General features: G+C 37.0%; 1 protein-coding gene across 7 annotated transcripts in view; it reads left to right on the forward strand.

Moving 5' to 3' along the window:
- Positions 1-22,595, forward strand: part of DGLUCY (D-glutamate cyclase) — a 220,452-nt gene extending 197,857 nt beyond the window's left edge. For 4 of the 7 annotated variants that reach the window (XM_058829758.1, XM_058829760.1, XM_058829759.1 and 1 more), the window contains 10 exons: positions 646-844; positions 2,423-2,573; positions 3,994-4,116; positions 6,282-6,473; positions 8,481-8,741; positions 9,222-9,321; positions 10,946-11,094; positions 15,910-16,029; positions 16,844-16,995; positions 21,513-22,592. In XM_058829758.1, coding sequence (XP_058685741.1) covers positions 646-844; positions 2,423-2,573; positions 3,994-4,116; positions 6,282-6,473; positions 8,481-8,741; positions 9,222-9,321; positions 10,946-11,094; positions 15,910-16,029; positions 16,844-16,995; positions 21,513-21,656 — 1,591 coding nt within the window. In that variant the 3' untranslated portion in view covers positions 21,657-22,592. Of the gene's footprint in view, positions 1-645; positions 845-2,422; positions 2,574-3,993; positions 4,117-6,281; positions 6,474-8,480; positions 8,742-9,221; positions 9,322-10,945; positions 11,095-15,909; positions 16,030-16,843; positions 16,996-21,512 lie in introns of all 7 variants that reach the window. The other 3 variants (XM_058829762.1, XM_058829757.1, XM_058829764.1) reach the window with 2 other exon arrangements.
- The last annotated feature ends 1,210 nt before the right edge of the window (positions 22,596-23,805 follow it).

The following is a 23,805-nucleotide window of genomic DNA, read 5'->3' on the forward strand; positions in this document are numbered from 1 at the left end:
TGGCCAGTATTCTGAAATGAATTCTGGTGGTGATCAGGAGGATTTGAGGAAACAGCCTGGTTACACTTGAATATTTTGAACGTTATCTTCTTGGAATTATACCTTTGAGTGAAAACCCCATATAACAACCTGATTTTCTTGAGCCACATGTTATGATAATTGTCAGTATTACAAGTATTTCTCTAATCCAAAGGTGAAATTTTGTGTAATTTTTAAATATTTTGCAGCCTGACCCTGCAGAGTTCAATAATAGGGTTTTATATTTATTCACTAGAAACATGGCCATGGTGTCTGCACAACACTTGTAGAGTCTCTGACATTTGAAAGATGTACTCCTGTGGCAAACACTAAAAACAAGGTTTAAACCAGCTTCCTAATTTTTGAAAGCCTGAGACAAGACACACATAAGGGGCCTTTAGCTATAACACCTAAAAAATCTCTAACACTCTGTCTGCCAGCTTGGTTTTGTGTAGAATAAGATGTTCTGGGGGGTTTGCCTGTGTTTGTTTCATTATTAGTCAGAAAGAACAAAATGGATAAAACAGTCTGTATCTCATGGTTTCACACTGGGATTATGTCAATTCAACCAATTCACCTTGTTTTCAAAAAATGTGACAAAGCTGTGATAACTTCCTGTTTCACTAGAACTGACTGCCTACAGTACAGAAGATATGAGCATGGAGCTTGTACTGGATCACTGAAAAGCCTTAAGGAGTATTCTGAACAACTCAAGGACATGGTGACTTTTTATTTAGGCTGCAGCTTCTCTTTTGAAAAAGCAGTCCAGAAAGCTGGCATTCCTATCAGAAACGTTGAGCAAAAATGTAATGTAAGCATGTACAAAGTAAGTATATGCACACACACATAATCTTGGTTGTAATTTTTGGCTGTGAGTTTTCCCCATGTTCATGTTAGGTGCATATACCTATTGTTCAAAGCAGAACTTTTTTCCCTCTACCTACACAGTAACTGAAGGCATATGCTTCTGCTGAGCACATGAAGATACAGGGTAAAATATTTCAAGCCTCAGCTCAGTATAAGGCAAATCTATTTTTTTATTCATTTTTCATGACAAGGCATTCCCCATTTCCTGTGACAGTCATTTCATTTGGATTCTATTCTGGTTTGCCCTTTCTGTTTCACCCAATCATCCATGCACTGTTCATGTCTTTACATGTGTCCTGCTCTCCATACCAGCTCCTGCTTGCAGTTGGAATATTCCTTTTATAAACCATGACAGTAGGAGTTTCTTCTGTGTGATGGCCACATTCTGTATTTTCCCTGTGACAGTAGAGCCTTTAAACTGCACATTTACTACAAACCCAGGCCTCTGGGCCAGATGTTCCCAAAGACTTGAGCCCCGAAAATTATGACTGTGCTCAAAAAGTTTGTGGTGTACATTTTAATGGTATCAGAAGTCTTAGAATAATTCTGGCTCCAGTAAATAAACCCCTTAATACTAAGACCATTGAAGTACAAATCTTCATGCCTTTTTTCATTTAGTTCAGATGCTGTGCTACTGGAGAAAGGTTATTGTTGTTTTCAGTCTTATTGTTACACAGTCTATGCTATGCTCCTGGTCAAAATGAAGGTGCAAACGTATCTCATATGTGAGTCCTTCTACCAAGCTTAAAGAAGAAAATAATACAACTATGTATCTGCTTCTAGCATTTCAGAATTAGGAAAATGTTATAATTTATAGCACATTAATGCTGCAAAGAACTGCACAGTGTGTTTCTTCAGTGACAGGTGTGATTATTATTATCATTATAAAGGCTTTAAATGAACGTTTCCTAGACAGCCCTAGCTCTCTGGATGTCTTGTTTATGTTCAGCTGCAACTCAGATATCTGACATTTTTTTCCTAAAAAGCTGACCTGCTTTATTTCTAAATAGAAAAGGTGCCTCAGCCTCCCAGTTGATGAGGATGATGAATATAATAGAGCCTTTGTAGAGGCATGTATGGAACTGTCATGCAGCTTCCATACAAGTGGGTACTGCCATCAGCAGTTGCTGACCCTGGTGTGTTACAGGGCACTGTATTCAAGTACAGAGGGTAGATTCAGTCTAAGTAGATTTGCAGCTGTGCCATAGTTTCCTTTTAGATCTTCACCTACTGTAGAGGGAACACATATTTTTGTACAATATTCAACATACACTGAGCTCATCTAGCTGTGTGCACTGAAACAAGGAATGCATTAAGTTGAAAATTTTAGTGATCTGTATGATGGAGCTAAATGATGGAATCTTAAAGGAAAAAAATACAGGATCCTAAGATTTTTTTTCAAAAGGATTTAAAATTAATGTTAGAATGCAGTCTTTCTAAAGTCAAGTACAGCACAAAGATTTAGATTTATTAATTCTAACATTTTGGAAGTATTATTCAATATTCCTGCTAACACTGGATTCTTTTGAACTGCCAGACATCTGTCCCTTGCTACAGCATTTCTATGTTTCACTGCAACTTAGTAGTCACAATGAGACCTATTCCTGAAAGCAAGTTGGAAGCAGCTGTGCTAGCAACGTCTGAATTAAAAGAAGCCCATGGAGCACCAATTCACATAGGTGACCCTGGTCAGTGCTTTTCATTTCTCATTCTGCATGCAGCTGACTGGGTATAAAAGTGAAGGGGGAAAGCATGGGAAGTGGAAGAACTGAAATACCTGCACCACTAAATCTGTTTTAATCCTTTCTAATGGTCACAAATCTGAATATAAAAGGAAAAAGGAAGAAAGAAAAAAAAGAAAAAAGAAGGTTTTTCGTGAGCTGAACACACAGATTTCTTAGACAAAAGTTAGTTGTCAGATGTAGATAAGTTATCTGGCAGGGGTGGTTTTGGTAAAAAGTATAATCACATTTTTCTGAAATGTGTGCAGTTTCATTTATATGTGAATACTTTCTTGCTGTCAGAGATTCCAGTGACAGGATAGCAGTGACTGACAGCATGGGAAGAAGTATGTGTGGATGCATTTTGTGTCTTAGTGGTTGAATGTGGAAGTAAATACTGCATTATTTTTAAAAATACTGAAATAACATACAATGAGCACAACACTTAAGACAAAATGAATAGAAATATGATAAGATTTGTTTTTAAATCTAGTTTGAACAAAAATGAAAAAAAACCAGGAGATTGTTTGAAAAAAGAACCAAACCAAACAAACACCTGTAATATGAAGATAGATTGCAGTAATTTCCCCCCTGCTATCAGAAGTTTGGTAATCATGGGCTCTATACACGGAAGGCTCACATTGCAGGGCGTGGAAGGAGATGTCATTGGTTAACACAACACTCCAGTAATGTACTTGAGTAACATATCTGAGTACTTAAGCCTGACAAACTAGTAATAAGTCATTACAAAATAGTAAATTATCATATATACAGATTATATAAATTAATTTCAGAAAGGAGAGTGGTATATTAAAGCATCTGCAGAATATAAAACAACAGGAAGATAGCAAGTGCTTAGAATGACCCAGATTATTACAAGTAGGTGTTAGAATAAAGCAAAAGACAATTTAGTGAAAGGCAGCTAAGAGTGAGATGTATTTATCTAAGAAAGAGAGGAAAAGATCATTTCTCTAGCTAAAAAATGTAGGAAGTTAATGCAGTAGAAAATGCGTTCTAGAAAGAACTCATTTTGCATTGCAATCATTTATTCTTGTTTGCCAGTGCTACAAATAGAATTCTTCTGTTGATCCAGAAGATTTATATTATCTTGGGAACTCAGCATAGATATCTAACTTGCATTTTGTTGCAGAAATAAGATAAATACATTTTTACTGTTATTATTGAGTACAAAAAAAAGGTTATCAAGTCAGCTCAGGCTCTGAGGATATGCACTCAAAGACAAACTCATTGTTCCACTTTAGGGGGACTTGACAGTCTCAAACTCTTAATTCAATGTCATTGAATGATGTTTGGGGTCCATCCCCCAGCTTTGCAGCATTACTACTTAATTAGAATCACTCATGATTTCATTTTTGATCAATTCCAGGTCTGCTGGGAATACAAGATCTCTCTAAACCAGACTATGGAGATCCAGTTCACTTTCACCCTGGTGATATTCCAGTGTTTTGGGCCTGTGGAGTAACAGGAGTAGAAGCAATTATCAACTGCAGTATGTGCTGCTTAAAGACTCTTTAAATTATCCCTCAATCTCTTTTCTCTCTCATTTTATTTTTTCAAAAAGGAGATTGAATTGGCTGATTAGCAAGATAAAAAACACCCCAAACAAAAAAAAAGCCTTTGGCAGGAGAGTTTTTGTTGTGAAATACAGGTGTACTTTAAAGAAAATTCTTACTGAAATTTCACCGCTTTTGTGTATTTTAAATGTTTAATTCTACAGCTCTGGCAACATCAAAACATCTTTTTAAGCATTATAAGAAACAAGAAGTTTAAAGGCATTAATTTTTAAGCTTCTTCTTTTTAAAATATTATTTTGTACTGCTTTGAAGTAAAGCAATAGTATAAGAAAAAGAAAAAAAAAAAAAAAAGAAGGAAAAAAAGAGAAGCCAGAAATCTTTCCAAAATGTTGTCAAGAGCTAGCAAATTGATTGACATGGAAAAGTGTTCTTAAGTGTCTCATGGAGAATGTAGAGTTTTTAGTTTGCTCCAAAATTAAGTAAATGTAACACACTTTACATAAATGAAACTTTTTCTTTTGCACAGTGGTTCTGCACTGTGTGCAGTCATTTATGCAGACATGAGCACAAAGGGCAAGAAAATACAACAAAACCATAGTAACAATATTACATACTTCCCTAAGTCACTAGTATGGAAATTAAATACTGTATTTTCATTCTTACTGAAAAAGAAGCTTAATAATCATAGGCAATATTTGTGGGAGACTCCTGGGAGGTCATCTGCTTTGTCCTTCTCTCCTTGCAGGATCCTTGTGTCTCTTATAGATGTTTATATGAACTCAACACCTGCTCTAGTAGGTTCAGCTCTAAGAGGAGTCTTCTTTCTCTTTTTTACATGCAATCTCTTTTCTCCAGTCCCAAATCCATACTGAAAATCCTGCTCTCTCCTGGATGCTTCAGCAAACCTATTCATCTTCCTCACGCATCCTTGTTGTAGGGAAAAGAGAGAAAATATTTGCCAATGTCTCTCCAATCTGTTGCACAAGTCTATTCTGCCCTTGCCTGGAACAGACTTTCACTTTTGTTTATTTCTCCATTTTCTGTATTAAAACCAGTTGTCATTAGTGCATTCCAGGAAATTTTTGGATAGTTTATATTTTGTTGTGCTACTTTCTCAGCTAGAAAGTTTAAAATCTGCCAAACCACCAGTACCCATACTTTAGATGGATCTGCTAGCTTGTCACAAAAACTGTCTGCTCACAGGGTTTGACGAGGTAAACCTCAACAGCCATGTTCCCCAGGTGTTTTAAATTGCTAGCCATAGCATCCCAACAGATGTAGCTCAAACCAAGCAGATGTGTACTTAGTAAAAAAAATCTTCTCCATTTTCACCCTCCTAACAAAGAATGTTTTGTTGTTTAAATATACCAGTTATGATTTATCCAACAAGGTACCAGTTTTGCCAAATCAAGTATTGCCTAGATTTGGACTTCTGGAGTTAGTATAAAGATAGGCAGTATTATCAGCTTAGGGAGCTACTATGCTGTCAAGTCTAAAGAAACTTATTTTTCTCCAGGGTTTTAGTAGCTACTCGTATTTCCTTTCTAATGCTTACTGGTCCCCTTTTGTCATTACTCCTTGCCAGTTTAAATTGTCGTGGTTTAACCCCAGCAGGATCAGGGAGAGAATTGGAAGGGCAAAAACTGGAAAACTCATGGGTTGAGATAAAGGCATAGGGAAAGCAAAAGCCATGCATGCAAACAGCAAAATAGGGAATGAATTCACTGCCTCCCATGGGCAGGCAGGTGTTCAGCCATCTCCAGCAGAGCAGGGCCCCATCACAGGTCATGGTGACTTGGGAAGACACACACCATTACAACAGACTTTTTGGGAGGGTACCAGAGTTCCATTCTTAGGTTACCTCAAGTTTAGACCAAAGAGGGCATTGTGGAAAAAACTGATCTTAACTACCCACATGAGCTTTCTAGAAGTGAAAACATTTTCAGATGTACATGTATACATTTCTTTCTCAAAGTGTATTAATTGCTCCAGTATAACTTAAAATATCACCTGTTTTTTTAAAGTGTCATCAGGCAGGGACTCTGTTGTCATATAAAGTAGCTTTTTGAAATTTTATCATCCTTCTAATTTGTTACATTGCAACAATAACATTTAACTGAAGTTTTTTCGTTCATTTTAGGAGCTCCATTAGCTTTTACTCATTCTCCTGGCTGCATGTTCATTACTGACCTAAAGAATGATAATGTCAGATCCTTAGGAGGAGTCCCACAGGTCCACTGCATCTCTCAAGATCCTCTGCATTTCAGTATTGTGTCGGCAGAAGCAGCCCAAAAGATAAGGACTCTAGAGACCCTAATTGGAATAGATCCAGGTATAAACAAAACTGTCTCCCTTTAATGGATTCATTATGGGGTAGATACCACCTATCCTGCCTTTTTGGATATTTTAAATTCAAGAACACAGTAAGAATCTGAAGGTGATTTTAAGAATTCTTTATGGAATACAGTGAGTTTATATAACTAGGTCTTGTATTTACTGTTACTGTAGCTAATATCAGAGTCTGGCCAAAATCATTCATTGTGGGTAATGGAATATCTGATCTTCATGGCTGTATGCTCCCAAAGGACACAGAAGCAGACTGCATAGTCTGCAGGGAATAAGAACTGCTACTGAGTAAAACTGAAATTGGTATGTGAAGTACAGGCACCTCAGCTTGCTGCTAACAGCTACATGGGTATTCACTATGGAGTAAATAGCACATTTCTTTACATATATTCATGACTACTGTGGTCCTACCAGAAAATTCTAGTAGTTGCATGTGTTTTTCAAACACCACTCTCTGATGGGTGGGATTATATTAATTTCTGCTGATATATCCATCACTGAGGTGTTGTATGATGGACCAAAGTGACCAGGTCACAGAAGATTGAGCAGTGGGGGTGCCTGTGTGTGCAAGGAAGAGAGGGAAGTAAAGGCAAACTGAGTAGTGCAACCATTCCTAAAATACACGCTGAGTTAGTCCCCTCTGGCTGCTGTAAAGTCTGAGCTCAGTGTGCCATAAATTTTCTGAAATCCTCTGTAGGCAGTAGTGGAAAACAGCTTACGCCCAGCACTCCCAAGCTCCGGGTTTGGGCTGTGTGCATACATTTAGGTCTGTTTATTTTTACTCACAAGGCCTCTCCTTTCCCACTCTCTGGAGCTGGCTTGGCACAATGCCACGCTCTGCAAAAATACAGGACCTAACTTAAAAGTTAGCTCCTTTTATTGCTAAAGGAGAGTACAGTACTTTGTCTCAGTTAATATACCCCACATCTCTGAGATTTGTATTCTGCTTCTCTTAACTTTAAGTTCTCTGAACTTTTTTCTCTGTCCATTACCTATGTATTGCCTGTGTGTTATTTAGAAGGAGCAGAAGAAATGCCAAAGGGGAAATTGAGGACAAAAAGATGAAAATGTAGGGGTGGGGGGAGCAAAAAAGGATGAAGATACAAGGAGATCGAAAAACAACCATGAGGACTTACCTCTATACACCCATCATGCTGGTACTCATGGTTTTCTTGAGTGCTAACAAATTGAAAGAACTGAGTTGTGAACTTTTTTCCAAGTGACAGGGAAGGAACATGGGATAGGAAGCATTTGAACAATGAAAGCCATACACAGATAATAGTGTTGCCTATGTAGGGCCTGACCCATGAGGAGAGTCTTCTGTTAATGTTCACCTATTTCTCAAGGTCTGGTAATGTGGTTCTCTGCTACATGAAGTGTTACAAGAACGTCTAGTAGTCACCTGGATACCGCTGTATTAATTGAGTTTATGAGGTCCCCAGGTAACTTTAAATGTCTCTGAAACCTCACTTCTGAGGTTAATCATTTCATTAAGTGGAATTCATTTGGGAATTAGCTCTTTCCAAAGGGAATGGAGTTAAACAGACACAAAGGACTAGCTTACACGTCTGAAGTCTGCATCAGAACTTCTATAAGGTCTGGGATGCTAGAGTTGCAATCTAGCTTCAGTAGCTAAACATGGTCTAGCAGGACTCTCAATGGGAAACAGAGGGCCAAAGGAAAGGAAACAATATGCAATTAGTTCTCAGAAAAAGCTATTTACACTTAAACCTAGAAACGTTAGGGATAATAATTTTTAAAAGCGAACATTCTTAACCTGGAAGCACAGCCCATTATCTTCATTACTCATATCCTACATCTTCTTAGGTTTCCTGAGGAAATTACCCCAATTCCTGCCTTGACCAGAGGTTTTTCTCTCTTTTTCTTTTAACCCATTTTATGTCACTAAAGTATGTACTTTCACGCAGAGGGAAAATTCAAAAGGAGAACGATACATTGACATGTACTGCTCTCTTTAAAACCACTTGTCTAGGAGAGCGGGGTATCCTGCACCTGCAGCGCCAGGGCGAGCTGCTGAGGGCCTGCCTGGCCATGTCCCACGCGGGGTCCGTGCTGATAACCACGGGATTTCCCACCCACTTCAGCCACCAGCCGCCCGAGGAGAACGACGGCCCCCCGGGAGCCCTTGCCATTGCAGCTATGCTGCAGGCCTTGGAGAAACAGGTTGCCATAGTTACAGATCAGAGAGCTATGGATCTGAATAAAAAGATTATTGAAGAAGCTGTTCAACTAGGTAAGAGACATGGGTTTTTCAGTTTTTATCTTGCTAATTTGAGCCAAGGTTTGCTTCAGTTTTAATCTGTCACTTAGTACAGGACTTTTTTTTTTTCCCAGCGAATGAATCAGAATTCATCCTCTTAGCTCTGCTCATCATTGCCATGATGGCATTTTGTTAACCTAGCTGGCATCAAGCTAATGTGTACATATATGGGTATTGATTCTGGATGAGTTGCTTGCCATAAATTCTGGATGTCTGTTCTTATTCTTGTAGTCCTGTTTTCCACCTCAAGGTCCCGTTTAACAGCATTTACATCTAAACAAGTTTGAATTAAAGTTTAAATTAAAGGATATGGGGGGCTCATCAAGAACTGTGTAAAGACACTGAATTCTTATAGTTCTAGCAATTTTGTTTTCTTATTTATTTTAAGTTACTCAAAGATACATTAAAAAAAAAAAGTATGTAGTATCTGGATTTTATTTTGCTTTCCTGTAGGAATCCTAGAGAAACCCATCCCTCTACTGAGTTATCAAAGGGAAAGTGCTGATTCAGCTTTAATGTTTTTGTGTGAGAATGGGGATCCTGGAAGACCTAGGTATGTGTACTCAGTTTTTGAGAATGGGTCACACCACTACTGTGCAAAATTATAATAAAATAAGGATCATGGTCTAAGAAGACACAATGGCTGCAAGTAAATCCTTAAGACTTTGAATGCACAGAACAGACTTTGAAGCGAAACACTGTTATTGGAGCATACAGAGTACATAATTTCACATTATTCTGCAATTATGCACTTCTGGAGTACAAAAAGGAAACAATTCTTCAGATATTAATAGTTCTTTTCCTTCAAAAACTTTCTAAAATATTTTCAGCTGTTATTCTATAAATATATATATGCAAACACTATATATTATATTACCAATTTTTAAATCAGTGAGAAAATCAGAAACTATTATATGAAAGTCAGTGAAAGAGCTAGGAAAAGAGCTGTGGAAAGTGTGCATTTTCTAGAGCTTTAGCTCTAGTCTGACAGCTAGGCAACCTTATCTGACTTAATAAAATGTCATATGTTTGTAATGGTGTGATTAGGGTTAATGCACTGGAGAATTTGCTAGGTAGGTGTATGCTCATTTCATTACTTAGCATTCAACTTAAATTTCCTTGAAGTAGGCATGCATTGCTTGTTTTTATTGATCTTTCCTTGTAAAGTCTTTTAATGTAGTTGCCCTCAGTTTGCATTCTTTAGTGAAAAAGTCTTTCACCCTGGTAATTGCTTCATTAACTTACTGAATTCCCATTTCTTTCCACAGGTTAGTGGGTACTGTAATAGTATGTATGACACTGTCTTCATTTTTTATGTGTTGTTTTTAAAATGTCTTTTATAGCTATGCTTAATAAAAGTACAGGCAGATTATATTTAAATTGGTCCCTTAGTCCCAAAAAGCTGAAGTATTTTTTTTTTAAATAGACAACTAACCTGCTAAAGGTCTCTGAAATCACTGTAGATACCCACCCACAAGAACATTAAGTAATTCAGCAGAATTAGTAACCTCTTGAGAGTAAAGTCAGAGAAACAGAAGCAAAATAATTCTAACATACAGTGGCAGAACTCAGTACTATAGTTCTACTTAAAATGTGGGACAGCTGCAGTGCATCTGTCTACTTTCATAACCAGCAAGACAGCCATAGACTTAGCAAATAAATCCCCCAAATCTAAAGACCCAAACATTGCCTAACTAGAAACTGATGATTTGCCAAGCTGTGTACCTTAAACAGAGAATATATTGATAGTAACAAGGATTTAGATGATCATTAATTTCCCATTCTTTTGTTTTCTTTGAATACACTTACAAAGACTAATATTTTACAAGATACCGTCTGCTTTAGTGTGAAACAGAGCCAGGCCAGATGGTTGGCCCAAAGGATTGCTGGCTAGGAGGATTGCAGGAACTTCTCCATTTCTTGGTAGCAAATGTGGTTTGGGGGAGCTACACTAAAGCTATTAAAGAGAACCTGAACTAACCTTTGGAAGAAAAACCCATATACAACTACATTCAGAAATAACAAAACAGTATCCAAGTTTTACCTTTAATCCCAAATGGTCAAAAAGTAGAACCAAGCACAAGCAGCCAACAGAAGAATTTTTCACGCAAAAATTACAGCTTTGAGTAATTTTCTCCCCTCTTCTCCCCTCTGTTTTTTCACTCACCTCTAACCAGATTTGATCACCTGGTAGCAATAGAGCGTGCTGGGATGGCAGCTGATGGCAATTATTACAATGCCAGAAAAGTTAACATTAAACATCTCGTGGATCCTATAGATGAGCTATTTTTAGCTGCACAAACCATTCCAGGAGTCACAACAACAGGTAAGTGTGAGTTTGTGTGATATTCTCAGAAGCAAGAGAAACACAGAGCAGGAGCTCTTACTGGTAGTGAAGGGGAGCAGGAGGCAGGTGCTGAGCAGCTGCTTTGAGGCTGCAGCTGTTTGTTGTGACTGGATTTCAAAACACCGTTGCTAGAGAAAAATTTCAAGTTTCTATTGAAGGATTCTCACAGCCAAGGAAAAAGAAAATTATTTCAAATATTTTTAAGGGCAAAAAAGCAAGCCCAGATGTATTAGCTATACATAAGTCTATGTGCATGCACTCTAAGTGGCATTTTTGATAGTAACTTCATTCTGTATTTCGTGTTGAAGGCAACATAGAACATAAATTGTTGTTGTATAGGAATGCTACTTATTAAAGTATTGGTTTTATAATCGTTACACCTAAGTTAAAACAGCAGTCTGGATAGAATCTATGTTTATATTGTCATTAGCAGTACATTCCTTTAAGCAGGGATTACATATTTGCATCTATTAAAATTGTGCCTTCTCCAACAAAATATGTGTGCACTGTAAGAATCTTTAAAAGAATGCCTTGTCCTTCCCACCAAAGCAACTGGCCTTTGCTAATACGTCTAATGAGAATGCTTTTGTCAACATACTGCTCCTCTCTTTAGGCAGTAAACTTTTTGTTCTTGAAAACTTATTTGGATCTGGTTTTGAAAAAATATGCCATGGACCATTGTACAACATCCTTGTATAATCAAATGCTTCCTGCTACCATGTGTGGCCCAAATGAGAGTTTTGGAGATATATACGCAATGTAAATAACAAAATCAAATTAGCGATAAGTACCCATACCAGACTGATTTTTGTCACATCAGAACACATCTGCTGATTTAGCTTTCTTTCTTCTTATAGTGCTGTGGACTCGCTCCTAAGCATTACCAAAAGCATGGGAACTTTGGCTTCTCAGTTTTGTTGTTTTTCAAATGTTTTCACAGAATTTAGAGAGCTGCTGTAGCGATAATGCATAGTCTGATTTCTCTGTATTGGTATAATTTAAAAGCTGTGTAGCAGAGGACTCCACTGATACATTTTATTATTGTAAAATTTGCAGTACTTTGTATTTAGATTTAATTCGCTTTTTTCCTATTCATAAGATGTACCAACCTTGAAAAGGAAACACTCTAGATGGCACTGTCTTGGCAATCTCAACAGAGGACAAAGATTGACTGAATAAGTATAGGAAAAGCTGTGTTTTGTAAAGATGTCTAGCAAAATGCCCAAGAGCTTTATCTGCAGCTCTTAGTTTCAATGCCTGTCCCTGATTTCAGATTGTTGATACAAGAATTTGATCTCTCCAGCTACTTACATAACATCACAACCTGATTCCTTTAGTAAAAATAACCAATCTCTTCAAATATCTCCCACAGCAGCTCAAAGTATATTATTCATTTGCTGGAGTTTGGAATGTTCTGCCAGCTGAGAATTTGAATCTACTGAGCAGAATGTAGTTTGTTTCCAGCATTCTCTGAATATTGAAATATACTATGAAATGTCATTAATAAAAAATACCACAGGCTTGTGAAAAAGAAGAAAAGCAGTTATTCAGATTCAGTATGTCTCAGTGCTGTGAACTTTAAAGAGATTTCTGCATTGAAAATGGTTTTACAAGTCAGGGGCTTCAAAGGACAGTGAAGGGATCTGCTCTGATCTCCCGTGGCATTTGTGTGTGTGGACATTCTGCTCTGGAGAACTGAGTATTTATAGGAAAACAATGTAATTTTTTCTTACATTGTCTGTTACCTAGTTAACATTTCTTGTTTTGCTTATCACACTAATTTTTTGTGTCTGTTATTTTGTTTAGGTAGCAATTTCTTGGGTTAGATGTTGGATTTTTTCAGTGTGTTTCTGCAGAGTATAGTTTAACTTGGCCACTGTGGCCTTTGTGTTTTGTCTCCCGTTACTGATAGCAATGTGTTGCTACAGATGCTACAGGTTTTTTTCTGGTGGGGCTGTCATCAACTTTCTTTATGGTCAGTAGGAATTTAGAGGCATATGACTAGTTCCAAAACAAATGCAAATATTGTACAGAATTAGGGTGGAGTACTTGAATAACCTTATAGGCTAGAATAGCAGAAAGATCAAGTTTTCAGCCTACAGAAGTTCTTTATATAGTGTGCTCCGTGGCAAGAAGCACTGTGTCAGTAGGTGGAGAGGGGAAATGTTAGAACATTTGTTACATGCTGATTAATTTCTGTCAAGTGTTGCATTTAAAACGAGGTCTGTGTTTTTTTAAAAAAATCTGATCTGATAGTTTGACCACAGACAAAGCACGACCAGTGCCTGCAATTGTATGGGTACTGACATCCTAAAAACTCAGGGAGTGAGAAGCAGCCTCAAGGAATTCACAGAACAAGAAGACATGAAAGGCTGAGTTTGGGAGGGACTCAATTTTCACATAAGACTGAAATAAAAGATTAAGAGATGTTACTGGAACCACATATTGTTTTTTTCAGCTGTCATACAATTGACATAGCTATATGCTATTTATATAGGAGCTAATTAAAAGCTTTCCAAAGTACTGCATGAAAAAATGGGGTCACACATTTTCCTTTCATACAAAAGATTTTTAGCACAGAAGACTGACGTCTCCTGCATATTTCATGAATGTAGGTTCAGAAAACAATGCAGTCAGTGGGAACTTGCTTGGAAGATCCAGCAGAACTATTTTTCCTTTGCCTGGAAAGAAATTGGGCCTTTAGGAGAGGATTCATCTTGCCTATTTTCAGACATCTATATTTGAGATGTCTGCCTTGGGGTGAGATGAACTGAATGTGTGAAGGGAGTGTTTCTGCTGACTTTAAAAGCAGTGTATCTGACTGGCTCATGAGTGGATGGCTGCGTTTGCACAGGTGAATTTCACTCTGGAGATCTACAGTAAAATACAGTTGTCTGGCAATGTGGAGAGGAAGAAGAGAACAGATGGGACAGGAGGCTTTTCAGTGGGGTGTTCTTTTCCTCCCAGTGTCACACAAACAGGGACCTATCCACAGCAACAGATCTACTAATTGTGCAGGCATGCTGGTGACAGGACTCCAGCAAAGACAGGAAAAGCAAAGCAGGGCTGATAGAAGATACCCTGAGCAATGGATATATTTCAGTTAGAGAAACTGTTGGTTTTATTCATGGGACAAGAACTCATCTTTGCCTTTTTAAAGAATATTAACAGCAAAAATTTTGAGTATAAGAAAAATCAGAATATTGTGTGTGATTCTTACAAAGCAGTAGAACTTCCGTATTTATATATGAGGATAAAAGCACCAGGATTATATCAATACCTGTTTGAAAGGCACTACCAATAAAGAGATTTTTGAAAGCACCATTAACTCATAATGGTGAAATGTGAGCAGATTATTAAAGCAGATAAAAAAGAGTAGCTGTTCCATGGCAAATCTTTTTATGTAAGCTATGTGTCACTCAGTTATGCCCCACTTGACTGGATAGACTTAAGGAATCATGAAAAAATGCTACTGAAAAATAACTTTCCATTTCATTTAAAGAAGAAATTTGCTACCAACACATGAGATATTTATGCAGTTACTAAAAGTGTTAAATTTACCAGTTTTCAGGGTTTGAAGTGTAAATTATAAATATTGTAATTTCTCTTCTGTGACACATGCTATGCATTAGAGCACAGTCACATTTCAAATTCAAATCTGATACATCACAGTCAGGACTTGGAGCTCTTCACTGTTCTGTTTCACAGACATGGGCTAGGATTTCTCTGTAAAATCTTCAGATTGAAAAAGATGCCATTCAGACTAACAGAAGACAGAAAAATTTTAATTTCCAACTAAATAATAATAATAAATTATTAATAATTATAAATAATAAATAATTTTAATATGTTTTTTATCTATTGATAAGAGACTAGAGGTACTATCCAGCTTTGATGTAAACTGCTAGTTTATGTTACCCTCATCTCCAGATATCTAAATGACATCTGACAATTTTATGTCCCAAATATCAGGTTGCCTAGATTTTTCCTGAAATTGCATAGATCCCACTGATTCCACTAAAATCACTAAGACAAATACACAGTATTTCTATTAGTGCAACAAAAATCAAGGTCCCAGATCCAGTATAAAAGAAAATTTAAAATAATAAAGACAAGCTATTTTTTTGGGATGTGGCTATGGAAAATGAAAACAGTAATATTATACAGGGCTGGGCTCCTTGTGTACTGTCACCTGTCAGTGATCTGTATCAAACAGATGGGGAGTGCAGTCAGGCTTGCCTCTGTCCAAATCCTTTTTTTCTATTTTTTTTTCTTGTCTTTCTGCAATAATTCTTATTTCTATTCTGTTTTTTTAATTAAATCTTGTAATAAGCCAAAGTTTTCTATGCTTGCTTTATTGTAAAATTGTTGGCTGATTTCTCAGGTTGCGAAAAAGATTTGGCTTTAATTTTCTATCTTCTTTCTTTTTGCTGATGTACTTGTGATAACACATAATAAACACCTCATGTAAGGCCTTCCATAAGCAAAGTTTACTGTCTTGATTCTGTCTGCAATTCACAACTACATGATATTTTTGATTTCTTTTGCCTTCAGGCAATGTAAAGTGTACATTGCATGTACAAGTTTAGAGGTTGGAATGTAATAGATGATGCTTTCAGCTATTTCATTCACAGTCTTCTGTTTTTAGATGCTGTGGATGAAAAAGGATAAACCATCTCATATGGAGCTATGAACTATCACAGCAACTGTGGGGAAGAAACTAGATGTTTTCTATAGGGATTGTAAATTTTATGCTGTGTTCATACTCATTTTGTCTTTTTCCCTTTTATAAAGGTGTTGGAGATGGAGGAAATGAACTAGGCATGGGCAAAGTAAAAGATGCTGTAAAGAAGCACATAAAAAATGGAGATGTTATAGCTTGTGATGTTGAAGCTGATTTTACTGTTGTAGCTGGTAAGGGATTTTTGGTGGGGTGGGGGAGTAGCTGATGTTTGAGAATAGAACTGACAAGGAAACATTTGTCTTTCCAAGTAATTTTTATTGGCCCTTTCCAAGTCATCCTCAGCAAACTTCTCTATCTCTGTTATACATTTTCTGAAGAGTTAAGTGCCTGTTGCTTCAGAAGAACTGACTGAAAATTGAGAATGTTCCATGAACGAAGTGCACTTAATTGGGAAGAGTTGGGCAAATCCTGAGTATTCTTGAAAAATCACACATTATATAAAATTGTAGAGCCATAGAATACTGGAATGGTTTGGGTTGGAATGGACCTTGAAGATCATCTAGTTCCTAGTCCCCCTGCCATGGGCAGGAAACCTTTCCCTAGACCAGGTTACTCAATAACAAATATTAATAAGGAAACTGCAGAAGTGATCTGTGTGGGAATTAAAATGTCTGTGCACATACGAATTTTCAGTATCATTGACATACTTCTCTTTAGAGTGTGCCCCTATCAGGCATAAATTAGTCATATTGCTCCTTTACAGAGAGAAAAGTTCTTTCAATGATCACTCAAGGACAAATGTATGTTCTCAATGTTCTTGATGTTCAACAAAAGTTGAATGTTATAGTTAAAATTCTCTTTTACACCAGCATGAAATAAAATTCGCAGTGAGAGGGAGATATTCAGCAAGGACCAGCTTGTGAACTGGATGGTCCATATTGCGCTTGGGTTCGGGTTTCTCTGTTCCTTACCCAGTTTCTCTGGCACACTGGGCACTGAGCAGCCCATCAGTGCAGTCTGGTCTCACGGTGCTGCTCTTTGCAGGGGTCTCTAACTGGGGTGGTTACGCCATGGCCTGCGCTCTGTATGTGCTGCGCTGCTGCGAGATCCACGAGCGCTACCTGCGCAGGGCGCTCGGCCCCCCGCGCACCCAGAACAGGAGGCTCTGGCTGTCGGCACTGCCATCCATCACCAAGGTAATTCCTGCAGCAGGGACTTGCTTGGGACAGGGAGATGGAAGTGACCACCAGCTGCTGAATCCTGCCTGGTCAGGTTCAATACCTCACCTTCATAAGGTCTTTGGGGACTTCTAGGGATTCCTTGTGAAGGAGCAGCCACGCTGTCCTTAGACTTTTCCACAAAGGATTCGAGATTGCAAATTAAAATCCTCCAATATGAATGTATTCATGTCTTGTGGCTTCAAGTAGAAGACAGTGCTACAATTTTATGGGCAAAGCAAGAAATCCTTTTTATTGAGATACAGTGATTGAAACTCCCTGTTTGCTTCCTTAACGTCATTGAGGATTTTCTAACCCTCTGTGGTAGTGTCCTTTAGATGTCTGCTTCCAAAATCAAAAGTCACAGTTCTTATGCTGTAGCCACTCCATACTTCTGATCTTTGTACCTTACTTCTGATCTTTCCACCTATTCTTGTTTGCTGGAACCTTTCTACAATTAGTTTTGAATGTTTCTAAATTAAAGTTGGAAAAAAACTCGTACATGAATATTTTTAAATGTGTTTTGACTAATGCAGCTCTGTACAGTGTGATATTCTGGGAATGCAAAGGTTTCAGACTGAGAAAAAGTAAAATAACTGAGAGGGGTGAGAAATGACTGATCTGTGCTCATCCTACTGAGCACGTGCCTCTATTTTTATCTTGGCAGTGGTTAAAAAAAAAAAAAAGTCTATATATACACACACGCTTAATGATTAAATAAGATTTGTCCAAAACTTTGCAATAAACTAGAAACTTCAAAATTCAGCTTTATTAGCAGAGTACCTCTACAAACCTATTAAGTGTGTGACCTCCAAAAATGCTAAGCAAAATGCAATCCATCTAGCATAGTTACTGCCCAAAACAAAGTTTTTCTCCTGGGATGACAGGACATTCTGCATGAAATTCCAACAAAGCACCTTTTAAGTATTTTAGAGCAGATCTCACTATTTTTTTTTCCTACCTTAGTTTTTCATCCAAAGGTCATAAAAGTGAAACTGATCACAACACTTGGTGTAGCCATACAGCTTAACAAAACTTACATGGCCCTTTTCAGCAGTCTTTATAAAATGGATTAATTCTTTTCCTTTTCAGTTTTCAATGTTTTTTCCAGTTGCATCTCCTGGTTTTTGACCTTTAAATTAATGCATCCTAAAATTACTATGATCAAAATTCCTGGTAATGAGATACTGTAATTAAGTGTTATACTGTGTACAGGAAAACTTTCTTGTTTTTGTTTTACTAAGCTTTACTAAGATGGGAATATTAATGATCCAATAATGGGCTACTGAAAGTGCAATTCTAAAATCTATCGAGGTAAAATTAATGGAAACAGTTTCGTGGAGGAGAGAAAATGACACAATGTCTGACAAGAAAATATGATATCTTTAATTATAAATCACACAACAGTGAACAGTGCAGAAGATTGAATACATTAGTATTCACATACTCCATTAGTTTAAAAAAAATCAGACCATTTATGTTTATACGGCTACTTTCTGCAAAATTCAGCTTCATTTAATGCTATAATAATTACCCTAGTGAGGTAAAGAGCAACACCACAAAGATCCATCTCAATGTTTATATTTGTGATTGTAATTGGAAAGAGAACGTTTGAAGGAGTCCCTTAGCACCAGACAGCTTTCTTATAATGTGCTTTATTTTTGCTTAAAAAGTGGCACTTCCATGAATGCTGTAGGTCATAATTACTAAGTGAACACTTCCCCTGAAACACCAGCATTATTTCCATGCACGCTGGTGTTCCAGCAGTGTCAGGATTGCACTGCCAAACCCCAGAACTGCAGAGCTCTCCCTTCCCACTGAACAGCAAACTAAGATTGTTCTGAGTTCGTGGATGAGCCTTTACACACATCTCAGGAAGAGATGCTGCAAAGCATTTCTTCCATGGTGAGAACTGCAGGAATAAGAAACAACTGGACCTAAACAATCTTTGCTTAAGATTTTACTTTACTTTGAGTATGATATTGGCTTGGTTTTTCAGATATTCGTAGTACTTTTACACCAAAGTGACTGTAATGAAATTAATTCATTCATACATATCCAAATGTAGCTAATGCTAAACATCCTACAGTCAACTCTGCATTTCACTACATCTCACAAACAGGTTAATATAGCAAGCGTTTTTTTCGTTTACTGAGCTCTTTCTTAATGGCAACATATTAACTGTATAGTATTATTTGAAAAATTATTACCTATAAGAATATGAATTATAAATATATAATGGTGTGACATGTTTTTAGTGTGCTTTATTAGCTTTGTCATTCATAAGGAGGTTTTCCCCTTTGAATAAAGAACAAGCAAAAGAGATATTTTTCTATTAATTTGATTCTTTTTTTCCAGTTACCCCAATCCCAAAATAATTATTTACTAAAGAGAGAGCTGTGGTCCAATTGCAGCACTGTACAGCTGAGGAAGTATGCTATACATTGTATTTTCTTATTACAAATGGAAATGAGCATTTGATGATAGGCTATGGTTTATCAGGCACAGTGATGTAGTATTAAGGAAGCAAACTTTTTTACCTGGTATAAGCAGATCAGAGAGCTCTAATATGTAAATATGTAGCAGAAACTATTCATATTAAAGGTTATATTTTGTGTAACCAATTTAGGTGTCTCTTTTGTGACAGGAGAGATCTCCTTAGCCTTTTTGCATTTAAATACCCTCAGTACTAAGAGAAACCAGTGTCATGCAGAAAGATTGGCAGTATATATTTGCATTTATGTATGTGATCATTCATACAATTTAAACTGATGTGTATTTATAATTTTATAAATTATAAAGTAGCAAATTTTATGCTACTAATGTATCCAGATAATTTCCTTAAATAGCTGTGTCACTGCTGACACCATGTAAATATGCATATTTTTCCTTTAGTAGAAAGCCAGAGCCACATTTAATTTTGTTGCAGCTAAGAATTAGGATGTTTTACCAGGAAATAAAAGACAGATCTTTAGAAAGTGCATTCAGAGTGCAGGTAACAAAATTAAACTCAATTGATCATGCAGGGCTTGCTTTGCTTCATTCAGAAATGGTTATCTTTTGGCCATGTACTCTATTAGGTAAAATTCAACCATATTGTGTCTCAATTGGGATCTACAGCTACTGTATTCTTTGTGGTTTAGAAATGATCCTAGAAAAAGTTCTAAGATTTGATAAGAGAAAATTAGATATTTTAATGTTATAATTTTTTTCATCATTCGTGTTCCTACAAATGAATGATGAAAAGAATTGTAACATTATGAAATAATAAATAAAGATAAAGGACTTTGCTAGAGGTTATTGTGTGGTAATGTCAAACAAGAAGTGTTAAAACCTAGAGAACTCTTTGGAGGACACTGGTAGGATTATTGCAGTAGCAATTTCCATGGAAATGGAAATAACACAGTAGACAAAGACCAGAAAGGGCATTCCTAGTAAAGAAAGGGAGGAAAAGATAGATAGGTGAGTGTTTCAAGGTCTTATATAACCTATCACAGGGTTGGCATAGGGGAAGCTAAAAAGTGACCAGGTTTTTGGTTTTCTCAGATTTTTATAAACAGAATTCAAGGAATAAATTCTCACTATAATAAATGCTAAAAAATAGGAAATTTTACTGTATACATTTCATAACAAATGAAAAGCAGAGCAGTTTATGCCAGACATGCATCCACTTAAAAAAAAATCTTGAAATTGCACTGTTCCCTGTGTTTTTTCAGAGCTCACTTGATCCCAACTTTTCATCCCATAATGCTAACTGGCCTGTAGCTCACAAAGAAGGATTTTGTTCCCTCTGTGTACTTTTACAGCTCAACTTGGAACATGCTTTGTTATCTGCTTGTATTAGTTAAGCAAGAAAATAACTGTAGTTCTAAACAAAGCATATGCTAGTTCAGAGCATGCCAAGGAAGCACAATTTCCGAGGTTGTTTTCTCCCCACTCCATCCCTAAGCAACCAGAACTCTCATAAAATCAATAATGAAAAGGGAAGAGAGGGCTAAAGGCACAGAGAGATCAGAGAAGCTGCAGGAAAGGAAAGTGAGTGTGCTCTCTGTAACCTTTTCTTCCTGGTGCATCCTCTTTCCCTTATGTTCTTTTTCTATAAAAATGCAGCTGCAGCCAGCTGCCTTGCTGGGGAAACCACAGATGAATTTTTGAGATACTTTAGGTGGAGGTTCCTCTGATTCTCATTTGAGCAATGTAGGAACTTGAAAATGGGCAAAAAAATGATGTTTCTGAATCGACACTAATAGTCTGTTTGAAGCAGTGTGGAGAAAAATAATATTCAGTGATTAAATAGCAGTCAAGATTATAAACCATCTGACACTCCCTGAGCTCCAGATGCTAAACATCTTTGGGACAAGATAGTACTTGCAAGTTGATGGCAAAATAAATATGGAGGATATGGTCAGTCTCTCCCAGAATTAAAATAAAAATCTTGATGACTGCTCTTATCTGATTCAGAATTTTAATTATACTCTGTTTCTTTGTTTTTCAAGGAAGAAAAGCTTCTGAAAACACTTGTGCAGCTCGGGGTCCGTAGTGGCAAAACTGCCAGTCTAGAGATGGAAGTGGATGGGCTGCCCTTCTACAACACCCATTCACTTATGATTGAAAAGCTGCTGCAGGAAGCACAGCAGTGACTGCCCCAAAAGATTTCTGCATCAAGAGTTGCTCCCATGTCATTTCCTTATTCTTGAGGCTCTCACAAGGTGCAAAAGATGAGAAAAATATGACTTTTCATCTCTGGTGTCTTGACCACGCACAGCCTTTCATTGTTACCCTTGCAATATCTCTGTGAAACAAGAGGATGTAATTCACTTGGTCTACCTTTCTTTTCTGTAATTTTATAATGGAAAATGAATATTAAATGATATTATATAATAAGAAGTGATCTGGATTTTACAAAGAAAGCATGAAATTACAGTGAGATATTATTGCACTGCCGTTCTTGTTTTACTAACCTCATAACTTCAACAGGAAGTAACTCCCGTAGCAACTTGAATTTAAAAATACTTGTGGTGAGGAGAACAGCTACAGTAGAGAGGTAAGATTCAAAACAAAACTGCAGTGTCACAGTAGTGAGAGCTCCACTGCACACCTCCTGTAGCCCCTCTAACACTGTGTTCTTATGGTGAGGGATAGTTTGTGGAAGTGTGAGGAGATAAGGAGAAAATTTTAACTGAGCTAATTAAAATAAAGGCAGCATTGCAGATGTTCTGTGTAAAGGGTCGGCTGTGCCATTAACTCCTGTCATATTAGTAATTTGCCACATATATATTTTGCCACTTTATGGATAATAGAGGAAAGTTGTAGACATTTCAGAGTAATCCTGTTGTTACAAAGAAATTAATTAAATACAAAACTAATGATTAAAATTATTATAAATTGAAGTATGATTAGATATGAATAAAATTTGCATTCAGTATGAAATAAAATTATGTCAATAAATTTTTACATGAACTCCTGTTGTAGAAATTCAGCTCCTGACAAGACCAAGTGAACTAACATTAAATTCTATCCCATAGGATTACTAACACTGAAGCAGTACACAATAAATGGCTGTGAACCAGCTTTTGTCATTTAAAGCTGTGATTTTACCTTAACTCCAGGTGAGTGTCAGGACTGAAGTTGTGCTGGCTGTCAGCCCTGGCAGCAGAGAGGGGCGGGTACATTTGACACCAGCTCTAGAGCACTGGTGCTTTACCTGTCATGGAATGGAAGTTGCCTTCAGCTGGACTTCCAGCAGTGAGCAACACTTTATATCTCTTCCTGGCAGGTGAGTTTTATTTCCCTTCTTCAAGGCAAGACAAACAACTTTTTCAGAAGGAGAAAAATAATTTCATACCACAGACACCAGCATATTTTGAACATTAACCTTCTGAAGTCCCTGAGGATACAAAGCCTTCAAAGACATACAGCAGTTGAACACATGACAGAAAGAAATCTTAATGCCAGATTTCTGCTATACATTCAGGTTCACAAAAAACCCCAGTTTTATTTTCTAGGTCAGTCATTTTTAAAAAAGTTTGTTTTATCTAAAACCTTCGCAAAGGATGATCTAGAAAAGTATTTTGGAAGTTTTACAATTGGCAAATATCTCTTTTAGAAGTCTTCAAACTCTTCAAATTATAAATATTAAGTAAAATATTTCATATGAATGCTTGAACGTTTTGCCAAAGCCAGTAACCCCACAGCACGGCATATGTTCACTGCTGCACAGAACTCACAGAATGAAATTGGCATCAACTTAAAAGAAGCAGCTGATTTTATTCTGTCTGTGATACTGACATATTACACTAACAGGTGCAATGTATATTTCCTAGCACTAACTTTTGTCCAAAAATTTTCATTTAATAAGCTTTTGTTCTTTTTTCTTCCAAAACAAAGTCTTAACAACCAGATTTCATAAAGAAATACAAGATTTAATAATTTATTTCTCTTTTTCTCTATTGCATGCTCTTAAAATATCTTCTAGTGTGTATTCCCAAGCATGGCATTTACTTCAATAGCACATGTAGCAGGCCTCTAGCAACCTTTGCAGGACTCTTGAGTGAACGTGTTTTGACTGAGATGGAAGAAAAAGCTCTGAGTGGGACTTACCTTCCTGCTATATTGGTTACAGTTCTGCAGCCTAAGCCAAACAGTTACAGTACAGAAAGAACTGGTAAAATGTTGGCCTCAAGGAAAAAAAACGGGAAAAGAGAAAAAAATCCCTCCTTTCTGTTGCAGGTTAGCAGGTTAAGTGCTGAGAACTGTAGCAGAACGCTGCGCTGTGTTACACAAGTTTCC

Source organism: Poecile atricapillus, chromosome 1 (genome assembly GCF_030490865.1).
Source record: "Poecile atricapillus isolate bPoeAtr1 chromosome 1, bPoeAtr1.hap1, whole genome shotgun sequence".
NCBI classification, from domain to species: Eukaryota; Metazoa; Chordata; class Aves; order Passeriformes; family Paridae; genus Poecile; species Poecile atricapillus.